Source organism: Nyctereutes procyonoides, unplaced genomic scaffold (assembly GCF_905146905.1).
Source record: "Nyctereutes procyonoides isolate TBG_1078 unplaced genomic scaffold, NYPRO_anot_genome, whole genome shotgun sequence".
In the NCBI taxonomy this organism is placed as follows: Eukaryota; Metazoa; Chordata; class Mammalia; order Carnivora; family Canidae; genus Nyctereutes; species Nyctereutes procyonoides.
The window spans coordinates 65,458,351-65,471,136 of NW_026575051.1; the positions used below are offsets into that span (position 1 = coordinate 65,458,351).

Genomic DNA, 12,786 nt, shown 5'->3' on the forward strand with positions numbered 1-12,786 from the left:
AAATCCATCTTTTATTTTATTTATTTATTTTTAAAGATTTTATTTATTTATTCATGAAAGGCACGGAAAGAAAGTAGAGACATAGGCAGAGGGAGAAGCAGGTTCCCTGCATGGAGCCCGATATGGGACTCAATCCCGAAAACCCGGGATCACGCCCTGAGCCGAAGGCAGATGCTCAACCACTGAGCCACCCAGGTGTCCCCAAATCCATCTTTTATGTACTGTTCTAGATAATGCCATTTATTGGAATGCTTACATTCCATCTATTATGTATATTCGGTAATAACATTAGTTACTGTTTATTGAGTACTGTGTGCCTATGTTCTTTACTGTACTATATGCTATGTACCATTCCATCTACAGCTAAAATTCTATTCAGCTACATATAAATAATATACAATTAAACTAGCATATATATATAACATACACAGATAATAATCATAGCTAACTACTTTCTTATTTTACTATAAGAGTTTACTATAAGGATCATGACAATTTTTCAAGATAGATAATTATTACTACTTTCATTATATTGAAGAAATAAGGGTCAGAGAAGTTAAGTAACTTGTGCAGGGTTACACAGCTAGTAACTTAGTTTGAATTGATCATTGGTGCTCTAATTCACTAGTAGTAACAGTTATGCTATATATTCTCTTTGGTATATGATGTCTTGTGTTATATGGCTCTGGAGCTGAATAGGCTTTTAGTAGATATTTTAAATGATAGAATCTAAAAATTATCCTTAAGCCTATTAATCCTGGTGCAATACATTGCTGATACCCTACAAAATAATTTTTTAGGCATTTTATTCTTAACAATCATGTCTGCAATCACCACTTCACTTTTAAAATGGAATCCTATTAGTAGTCTTGATTTTTAACTAGTTATTATTGGCCTTTAGGTGATGTTAATTAATATAATATTTATCTTACTAGGGAGCTGAATGAGAATTATTGCTGCTTAAAAACAACATATGTACTCTTGAATTTGGGGAATTTTAAAATTATGTTTTGGTAGCATTCAGAATACATTTGCAGAATGTATTCCTTGTTAGCTTGGTCATCTTTCCTAAGTATGGCATTTCAGTTTTGCCTGTTGTGTCAAACATACTGTAATTTTGTTTGAGAAATTTGTCTTGGTAGATTGTTTTATGCTAAAATAAAAGAGTAGCTTTTCCTCAAAGTTTTCTTTAGGGTTTCATTATGTTGACTTTGAATATTTATGTTTTTTGTTGAATCATCTATGATTCTGAAGAATAATACTAAAGGAAACTGATTTTTTAAAAAAATGTTATTTCTTCCTGTCGCTTTTAGGGACACTGGATAGATGTTTTACTAATATGGTCTAAAAAAAAAGAATTCTGATGAGCAAAATATCATGCAAAATTCTCCTCCATAAGCTATCAATATCATTTAAAAAATAGTTTTGACCGTTTTTGTAAAACAGGAAAGCTATTAAAAACTGCTAATAAAAAATAGGTGCTTATTTTTGTGCTAATACTAATTACTGATAATGCATGCTTATGTTTGTCACTCATTACATGGCACTGTACCAATCAGTGTGTGACTGAGACTTGAGCACTTACATATGTAAATTAACCATTAGATTTTTTTTTTCTTTTTTACTTAAGTGAGTCATAATGGAAAGCAACTCTAGGTCATAAAAAATCTTTTCTCTTTAATGCTAATGAAATGTCTCCCCTCTCTATATTAGCAGACTACCCTTATTGGTAATCTGTAGCCTTCTCTTTTGTTCCTGGTGGTAATGAAATGCTGGATGCTGAAAAAGCCCACTCTCCAAGAATGTGTGGCCAATTGTCTTCTGTTCACTTATACTGTAAAATTACTGTTCCCCAGCAAAGCTGAACAAGTGCAGGGACAAGATCAAAAGAGTACACATTGGCACCCGGCTACCCCAAGTGACTCCTGCTTTATTAATTAGCTATAGCTTCTCCAAGTTAATTTACTCTGATAGAGCAAAAGCATTTTGTAATACAAAAACAACAATTTATGACCCAACCACAAGTCTTTATTTTTTGCTTTTCTTCAACTCCCAGTTTAAACTTTGCACTGTGTTATATAAGCTGAAGGTTTCTTCATGTCTCTAAACCTTAGGACGCAAAAGCTATTTTTAATTTATTTTCAAAAACATTAGTGAGATAGTCAATGGCTATTTTTATTTTCTAAAATTGGGCAACTTTTAATTGCAATCATTCTCTTTGAAAGTCAGTGTATTGGGAACCCAATTTAAAAGTGCACTTGCTTCTAAAATTTGCAAGCTTGTTTGTTCTCTCATCAGAAATGCCACTGGTGTTTAAGCATTTGAAAAGGGCCTTCTCTGTGAGTATTTTTGCGGAAGCAAAATTGGACAGTGATCCTAAGCTCCAAATTAAATAATATCACTTTCCTAAATAATTAAATAGTCCGACTTTCCTTTTCATTTTAATCACCACTTCGTAAGTTCCCGACGTCTTTTTAATTTAAGGAATCTTCAGTAGTTTTCTAGTTAATGTTTTAAAGTTATATCCTGAGACAGTAAAAGAAAGATCTGCATGTCCCTATTTCCTGGCTTTGTTTTGTTTTTTTTTTTTTTTTTGTTCAGGTGGGAAAGAAATAATAAAACTTTGGCATAAAACATCAGCTGAAAAGAGAAAAGTGATGTAGACCTGTATAGGCTGGGTGGTGGTTTGTTGTGTTACAACCACTTAGTTGGTAACTTTCAGTATTTTGATCTAATTTGAAAGAATTCCTCCAGTTTTTAAGCTCTAACATAGTTGAAAAATAACAATGTGATATTTATTGTGTGATATATTTTGTGAATATAAAACAAATTTTATTAAATTATCTAAAATACTATTAAAGATCAAAATGTTTTTACATAAGTATCTAAAACCCATATTATCATATTTATAAGGGAAGGTGCAGTGATTAATATCTACCTTCACTATACATTTGTTTTTGAATTCAACTCCCTCCCTCCTTAATTCCTCTATTTCTTTGTCATTTTTAAAGAGCTTTTTAAGAAGTTACTAAGCTTACTTGTTAATTGTGTATTTTAAAAAATTTTAGAAAAGATAGTTGTATGTATCTCTATAACTTGGATGGAATGGTTTTATCTATATTATGCATTTCTGCTTTTGTCAGAAGTAATATTTTAAAGAACTGCATGAACCATTCTTGTAAGATATTTCTTTTCTTCTTTTTTTTTTTTCCTAATGGAAGGAATATTTGTGTTTGCGAAGGTTAGCAGAGGCTGGCTGTGCTGGAAGTGACTGCAGTGCCTTTTGATTATTCATGGACAGTAATAGAAGGCACTTAAAAAGAACAATGAAATTGCTTATTTTTGTGATGGGCCATCTGTTGAATTGTTTTGTGCAACAATTGCACAATAGTATCTATGTCATATCATTCTATTTTCAACAGCAGCTGATTATGTCTCACTGGCTATTTGTCCTTATTTCTAAAGTGCCATAACCATTTAAAGTCACCTTTTCAGGGACCTTTGCCAGAAAGGTATTAGAAATATCAATCAGCTCGTTTATTATTCTTTCTTCTTCTTCTTTTTTTTTTTTCTCTTCTCTTTTTTTGGGGGGTGGGGTTGGTGCACGGGGTCTGTGATAGGAGTAGGAGGAGGGATTTGGTCATGTTAGCTCTAATTAATTAGACTTCCTAAATGTTTAGGACAATTATCTGTGCTTTCCACCTGTAGTTTATAAAAGAAGTTAACATCGAACCATTTGATAATTTGTGTAGAAATGATAGGCTTGCAAAAAAGAGTCAAGTTTAAAAGACTACCATACAGTCTTTCATGATTTTAATTATCTACTCTTTTCTTCATGATGATAATTAGAATTTTTCTCTTGGAATTCACTTCCATCCTTAAAAAAAAAAAGAGAGAGAGAGAGAGAGAGAGATAAGCCATTAGCAAATTTGTTAGAGCAGAAGTGAAATTAAAATAAAACAAATGTGTTGTTGTCCATAGGTCACTGACATTGCTGATGCCATGATTCTGAAACAGCTTTTTGAAAATCTGTTCAAAAATGGGGTCGTCGTTGTGGCAACATCCAACAGGCCACCGGAAGGTAAAAACAAACATTGTGTTAGTCTCATCCAATTAGGTGGAAACTAACAAGCTTTGAAAAATCTATAGTTTTTATAGTCATCTTATTGTGTTAATAAATATGATGAATTTGCATATGATTAATTTTATAACAGACCATCTAAAAGTCAGTTGATATTTGTATTTGAAAAATGTTTATATTCTTAAGGTAAATCCATGTGATCTCCTGTGTTTGATGAACTTGCTGTTTTTCTCTAAGTATTTGATGTATCATATGTTCATATCAAAAAAATGATGCTGGCAGGCCAGGTCTGAGGGAGGACCCAAAGGGGGTCCTGTAGGACCAGCCAAGAGGGTCCTTAGCTTTCTTCAGGATGGAAATTAAATATAAGTCAGCAGGAAGTGAGAGCAGAGTTTACTGAAGATATAGAGAGAGCAGATACAGACAGAGTGAGAAAGTTGGAAAGGAAAAGAGCATGAGTTCGTCTTTGTTCAGGGTCTGAGATTTTTTTTTATTAAGGACCATGGCGTAGTGTATGTGTCCTTTCAGGCATCAAGGAACTGGTTAGAATGAAGATGAGGCCCAGGTATTATTTTTTGGAGCTAGGGGGTCCTGGTGTTGAGATGTCTAGCTTTGGTGGTCTGGAATATGCACATGACAGCTTTATCTAGTCATTGTCATCTGGTCTTTCCTTAGATGTTATTTATTCTGAAGAAATCATTAACTTTGTGTCCCTTACAAGGAGGACATACACTATTTGCATTCTGTGGCATGTGTAAAGTAGAGTCGGGGAGCAGGTCCTAGCGAAAACAGAAGCAGGAAAAGGAGCAAAAAGCGGATTTTTATGGAATTCTTTAGTTTCTCTCTCTCAGAAACACAAGCCTTTTAAATTACTTTTTAGAGGCCATAAAAGAAACAGTGAAATGAAGACAAAAAACTCCTAATTGAATCTTTGACTTAAATCTTGCCTGCATATGTAGTTTCTAATCCTTAATTTATCTCTAAAGAAACACTGGTGGCTTATTACTTAAGAATTAAAATGCAAGTAATATTTAGATAAAAACAAGTTTAAAATGTTACATCTCTCAGCCTGTAATGTGGTCAACTGAAGGCTGAATGAACCAAAACTAATGTTTTATGCATTCTTAATATCTTTCTACTCTGGAATGGTCTTCCAGCAGTTCTCTGCATGGCAAAGTCCTTACCTTTTTGAGGTCTTTACTCAAAAGTTATTTTGCTAATGAAGCCTAGACGTACCTTTTTTTTTTTTAAGATTTTATTTATTTATTCGTGAGAGACAGAGAGAGAGAGAGAGAGAGAGAGAGAGAGAGAGAGGCAGAGACAGGCAGAGGGAGAAGCAAGCTCCATGCAGGGAGCCTGATGTGGGACTCGATCCCAGGTCTCCAGGATCATGCCCTGGGCTGAAGTCGGCGCTAAACTACTGAGCCACCCAGGCTGCCCACCTTTCTTTTTGAATCTGCAACACCCCCCCCCTTTTTTTTTCCTGGCACTGCTTCTTTTCTTTTCTTTTTTTTCTTTTTTTCTTTTCTTCTTTCTCTTTCTTTCTTTCTTTCTTTCTTTCTTTCTTTCTTTCTTTCTTTCTTTCTTTCTTTCTTCATGTGTGGACTTACTATATAATTTATTTATTTCCTATATGGTTTTTTTCTCTCTCCTCTTCTAGGGTGTAAAATATTTGTGAGGGCAGCATCTTTTATGTCTTCTGTTCACAGATAAATTCTAAGCACCCCAAACAGTGCCTAGAACATGGATGGATCCTCAGTAGTCTTAGAATGAATATTGAACGAATGCATGTTTTTAAAAGCTCTCTATGGTTGCAATACTGAGAATAGATCATAGGGTTGAGATTTCAAGGTTGGAAGTAAGGAGACCATTTACAAGAGCATTGCTGCAAACCTGAGGGGAAATGATGGGGCAGTGAAGGTGGTGAGAGGAATCAGATTCTGGATATATTTTGTAAGCAAAGCCATAAAAGGACTTACTAATGGAGTGAATATAGGATATTTAAAAAAAAAGAGAGATAAGGATCAAGAAGTTTTGGCTTGAGCAATTAGTAGGATGAAGTTACTATTTCCTGAAATGGGGAAGACTATAGAAGCTGATTTGGGTAAGAAGGTGGAAGGAGGGGTTTCTCTAATGATGAGGCGGATGCATATAAGAGTTTGGATTTCAGTGGAAAGGTTTGGACTGGAGATAAAAATTTGGGAGTCATTGGTACTAAAGGAAGTTGGTAAGAGCATCCTGTGAAGGAAGAGGAGAACCAAGAGAGTGCCAAGAGAGGAAAAGGAAAGTGTAGAAAGGAATGTATGGTCACCCTTGTTAAACGCTGCTAAGAGGTGAAGATGAGGTTGGGAATTGACTATTGGCATTAGTGACTTGGAGTTTATTATTAATGAACCTGAAAAGAGCAGTGTAATAGTATGAGGTTTTTTTTTTTTTAATAAGCCATGTCACTGGATAACTTACATTGAATTTGCAGTCTGTTATCACCTAGATCTTACTTTGTGAGCCACTGTCAAACTAGCTCTGTCTCGTTCTATATTTGTGTAGTTGATTTCTTTTTTCTTCCTATTACATTTCAACTTATTAGTCTATCTACATGGTTCTATTTTATGATTTATGTTTGATTATATTTGATTTACATTTGTATCTTTTTGAAGTATCACTCTAACAAGTTATTTTTAGCTATCCCTACTATGACATTTATAAAATGGCAATCATGCCTTTATATTTTCAGTCACTCATTAATTAAATGTGTAAATAGGATAGGACCAAGTTTAGACCCCTGTCTAATAGTATACCACAGGAATTCTTATTTTAGGGAGACATCAATTACTTAATACTTTTTTTAAAAATTATTTATTTTAGAAAGAGTGCAAGTGGAGGAGGGGACAGAGGGAGAGAACTTAAGCAGACTCCCTGCTGAGCATGGAGCCCGACTTGCAGCTCCATCCCATGACCCTGAGACCATGACCTCAGCTAAAACCAAGAATCTGATGTTTAACAGACTGAGCCATCCAGGCACTGCAATTACTTAATACTTTGAATCCAGTTATTCAAACAAGTGCAGTTACATCTAATCTGTTATAGTATAAGACAGTTATGAATGGTTCTGTCAGATGCACTTATTAAAATTTATATAATGTTATAGATAGCATTCTTGTGACTTACCAGGGTGGCAACCCAATGAGACAAGGCAGTGAGTTCTTTCATATTATATCATTTATCAAGACTGCTTCAGCTGACTGTTAACAGTGTCATCAGTATTCTTTTTTTTTTTTTTAAGATTTTATTTATATGAGAGACAGAGTGACAGAGAGCAGGAGTGAGGAGGAGAGGGAGAAGCAGGCTCCTTGCTCAGTGGGAAGGGCTTGATCTCAGGACTCTGGGATCATGAGCTGAGCCTAAGGCAGATGCTTAACTGACTGAGCCATCCAGGCACCCCATCATCAGTATTATCTTTAGACATTTAGTGACAAGGTGTGCTCATAAATAGCAAAGTACTAGAACAAGCTTGGAACATCCCCCGCCCCCCATAATGACTATTGAAAAAAAATTGCAGTTGGTTCTGGTAAACTGAGGAAGGATAGTTACAAGGAAAGGTTAATGAACATTCTGGAGCTAATAGCTTTGTGTGTGTGTATTTTTTTTTAAAGACTTTATTTATTTATTCATGAGAGACAGGGAGAGAGAAAGAGAGAGAGAGAGAGAGAGAGAGAGAGAGAGAGAGAGAGAGACAGGCTCCCTGCAGGGAGCCTGATGGGGGACTCCATCCCAGGACCCTGGGATCACGCCCTGAGCTGAAGGCAGACTCTCAACCACTGAACCACTCAGGTGTCCCTGGAGCTAATAGCTTTGTAGGAGTGAGTTACAGGCTCACCAAGGTGGCACGTAGAAATTTGAGGTGGATCACCACTTTTCCAGAGAAGACTGAAAATTCAAGATGTAGAATTGCAAAAGTTGGGCATTAGCCACAAACTTGAATCCTTTCTTTAAATATAAACCATAGACAGACGCCTAGGTGACTCAGTGATTGAGCATCTGCCTTTGGATCAGGGTATAATCCTAGGTCCAGGGATCAAGTCCCACATCAGACTCCCCTCGAGGGGCCTGCTTCTCCCTCTGCCTATATCTCTGCCTCTCTCTCTGTGTCTCTCATGAATAAATAAATAAAATCTTTAAAAATATATGAACCATAGAGAGGATACTGTTATACAGTTGTCTTGTTTTGGCCATGGCAGACATGATCATAAATGGCTTATTATTTTAATATGAAGAAGATGGCTTTTATCTATTATACCAGCAAAAGATAAAAGTTTAGGACAAAAGTCAGTGGTTGCTAGAGATTACAGTGGAAAGGTATTTCACTGCAAAGGGGCAACATGAGAGAATTTTTTGGGATGATGAAGCTTGTTTTGTATCCTGATTGTGATTATGGTTACATGTATTCAAACTGATAGAACTGCACACCAGAAAAGTTAAGTAAAATTAAGAACAAATCACATGGATATTCAATGGCAGAACAGAGATTAGAACCTAGGTTTTGTGACTCTTAACACATTGCCCTCTATCATCTCTCCTTGTTGGTCATCAGGGATTTTTGTCCATCCTGTCCTAGATAAAGCAGGTGTCTTTCCAACCATCAAAATACATTTAACATTTTCTTTAGGTCACTGCTTTTTTTTTTTTTAATTTATGATAGTCACACACACAGAGAGAGAGAGGGAGGCAGAGACATAGGCAGAGGGAGAAGCAGGCTCCATGCACCGAGAGCCCAATGTGGGATTCGATCCCGGGTCTCCAGGATCACGCCCTGGGCCAAAGGCAGGCGCTAAACCGCTGCGCCACCCAGGGATCCCCTAGGTCACTGCTTTTAATGTAGAGCCCCTACATATGTTGTTACTGTTTTAGAATAACATCTACTAATTCTCAGAGTGTTACAAGAGGTGGGGGAAGAATCTTCTTGTTGAGGGTTCTCTCCCAAGTGCTGGAGAGAGAATGACCCCTTGGAGGGATTGAAAGGTAGCCAGTGTGGCTGGAGTGCCATGAAGGAGGGGAAGTAGGATGCAGTGAAGTACAACATGAATCTGGAGAAGTGACAGCTAGAGCTTATAAAGCAATAGTTAGGATTTTGGATTTTATTCTAAGAGAAATGGGAAGTTACTGAAGTACTTAAAGTTGGGACTGACAAGGTCAGAGGAGAAATATCAATGGATATGCTGTGGAGAATGGGTTATGAAATGGGATCTAGTAATATGGTGGATTCAGTGAAGACATATTAGGAGACTCTTGCAGTATACTGGGTAAGAAATGGTGTTAGGTTGGTATAAGGCAGTAATTGTTACCCAGGGGGCTATTTGGCAATGTTTGAGGCATTTTTGGTTGTAACATCTAGGCAGGATGGAGAGGGTACTGCTACTGGACTCTCATAGTTCTGTAGAAGCCAAGAAGTCTACCAGAACGTCCTATAATCTGTAGATCTACCCCCCACAACAAGGAATTATCCAGCCAGAAATGTCTGTAGTTCTGAAGTCGAGAAATTCTGATATATAGGTTATTATCTATGGATGGAGAGGATAGATCTGAAAGATATTCAAGAAGTAAAATGAATATCTCCTGGTCATAGTGTGAATATTGAAGAAAAGTGAAAGGGAAATGTACAAATTGTTTTAAGATTTTAGGCTTGTACAACTGAGTGGTAATGCCTGTCACAGAATACAGACAGTATAATCTGTAGATTAAAGGTGGAAGATAGCACTCAGTGAGAAAAACGTTTTCTCCCTTCATTAATTTTTTTAGTCTCTCTGTTTAGTTTTTTTCCACTTCATTCATTTCATTCCCTCCATTTCTAGTTGTAAAGCATCAACTGGATAAGAATGGGGATTATTGTTGATGGAATCTACTATCATACCGTAATCCATTAACAGCTTATGATTTGTCAATTAATAGACAAATTATTAATTTTACTAGAAAATGATAAACATTTAATAAGCAACTAATAATTTTAATGGAAAAAATTGATAGCCAAATGAAGACAACACCAGAGGTTAGGAACCTAAGAGAGAAAAGTCCCATAGAAGAGAAGAAATGGAAGCAACACTTGAGGGGTGCAGGGAGGTGAAGGGAATAAGGTACCAATGAGTAACTTCCTGTATGTTACTTTTTTCTCGTCCTAAATTTGAATTCCTATCTTGCTTGGGTCCAAGGCCTTACCCTCTGTACCCCATGTAGTTCTTAAAACTCCAAACCATGTTCGGGATCCCTGGGTGGCTCAGCGGTTTGGCGCCTGCCTTTGGCCCAGGGCGCGATCCTGGAGTCCCGGGATCGAGTCCCACGTCGGGCTCCTGGCATGGAGCCTGCTTCTCCCTCTGCCTGTGTCTCTGCCTGTGTCTCTGCCTCTGTCTCTGCCTCTCTCTCTCTCTCTCTCTCTGTCTATCATGAATAAATAAAATAAATAAATCTTAAAAAAAAAAAACCTAAACCAGTATCAGCTAATGAGTACTACTTTAGCTTTTAACCTCCTGTTTGCTTGCTGCTGGTCTGTAGGGATCTTCCTAGTTTCTTGCAAGCTCAAAATATGTTTAGTATATTTTAAACAGCAGTTGTAGTGTAAAATTTGTAATGTAACTATTTTATATTTTCTAGGATAATCTGGTTAAGGCTTTTAAAGTGAAACAGGATTTTGGGTCAGATCCATAGAAATAGGAAATTGCTAGCAAATTTTCAGGTAAACTAGATCTAGATATAGTTTGTATTTAATTTCTTATCTTTGTAAAACCTCAATTAGATGATTTATTTGTCATCTAGGGAAATACTTTATATGGCTCATATACTTTTCAATGATGATGCTGTTGGGTCATTAGAAAAGCCAAAAAACAAAATTCACAATTAAAATTTTATAAAGCATATATATATGCTACTCAGTTTTTAGGTTCTGAAATAAAATTTTGTTAATTACATGAAGTTTTATTAGAGAATAAAAGGTATTTAAGAGCATGTAGACCCTAGCAATAAATTGATAATAGACACATGGATTAAATTAATTGAAATAGAGATGCCTGTGTGCTTCAATGATTGGATGCCTGCCTTCTGCTCAGGGTGTGATCGCAGTCCCATGTCAATCTCCCGTGGGGAGCCTGCTTCTCCCTCTGCCTGTGTGTCTGCCTCTCTCTCTGCGTCTCTCATGAATAAATAAATAAATCTTTAAAAAAATTAATTGAAATGTGAAATTAATAAATTTAAGAACTTAATTAAAAAAGAATACCTTTTTATGGGGAAATAAAATATGTAAATTCATTTCAATGTGCCTCTTTGACAGTAAAACAGAGTGGTAATAACCCTATTGACGCATTCTGGTCTTTCTAATTTTAAATTTACTGTTTATTAAAATGAAAATGCTGCAGGCAGCATTACAATGCCCAAGAATAATCCTGTGTTACTTAGATTATCAGACAACAACACTATGTGATCCTTCCTCAAACAACATATCCACAGTAAATAAAAAGCTAGATATTACTAGAAACTTGGCTAAGAGTTATGCACACACGTACAACAAATGTAATTTGTCATATTAATGTTTCTAGGGAGAAAAAAATCCAGTTGTGTTCACTATAAAAGCTACAAGCATTTGGCAAAATTCTACATCTTTCTTAATAGAATCACTCCCTAAAACAGAAACAGATGGGTAGTTTCTTAATATGATATCAAATATGTGTGTATCAGTTCAAAAATCAGAATCATGCTTAGTGGATACACTGGTATTTCTACTGCAAGTATGAACAAAGGATGCCAATTGTCACTCTTTAACATTAAACCACAGTAGAGGCAGAGACATTGTAAGAACAACTAGGAGGTTAGGGAGGGAAACCAAGGAGAAACCGTGTATCTTCATTTTAGGAGATTAGTCATACCATTTCTTTTTCAAGGTTATATAAAAAGAAAATACCATAATATGGGAACAATAAGTAGAAAAGAGAGAGAATTATTAGAAAATTTCTGTTTTATGTTCTTTAAAAATCAAGAAAACATAGACTGTGTGATATAAAAGACCTACTTAGACTGTGTAATATAAAAGACCTACACAGAGAAAAGACAGATTGAGTTGAAACCTTTTTTATTAAGAAATCAGCTGAAATAAAAGAAAGCTAAGTGAAATGAAAAGGATTAAGTTAAATTAATAAAAGCATTAGATGCCCTATAATATAGAATTGAAATTACAGAAAATGAAATCAGTGATGTAGGAAAATAACTTATGTAGAAATAGAATAAAGATAATAAAAATGATGAAAAAAAAGTAAATAAGTGTCCTGGAGGAAAGAGGTCTTAATGTGAGCTTACTAAAATGAAATGGTTGAAATAAGAAAATTGATGATACCAATGAGTGGAATGTAAATGAATATTTGTAGTTACTGCTTGCTTAGATATTTGTAAATTTTGTTCCCTTTGGAGAAAGTATTTGCAGATCCTGAGTGACTGTATCATCATTTGTTGTACTTATAACTAGGGAAATACACAGTCAAATATTTTAGAATTTAAGATATACCTTCTACTTTTCAAATAACTAGAACAAAGATAAAAGAAAAAAATTTTTAGAACAAAAACTAGAAAGCAGAAGAAACAGCAAAAAGTGTGGGTAAAGAACATAAAACAAGATCAGGCATGTTGACAGGAAATATAAGTGGATTACATTTCTCTATTAAAAACTAAAA

At 35.4% G+C, this 12,786-nt stretch overlaps 1 protein-coding gene across 2 annotated transcripts in view; it reads left to right on the forward strand.

The window, feature by feature from the left end:
* AFG1L (AFG1 like ATPase) overlaps positions 1 to 12,786 on the forward strand; it is a 201,770-nt gene that overhangs the window by 77,018 nt on the left and 111,966 nt on the right. For both annotated transcript variants that reach the window (XM_055330283.1, XM_055330284.1), the window contains exon 6: positions 3,982 to 4,081. In XM_055330283.1, the coding sequence (XP_055186258.1) occupies positions 3,982 to 4,081 (100 nt within the window). The remainder of the gene's footprint in view (positions 1 to 3,981; positions 4,082 to 12,786) is intronic.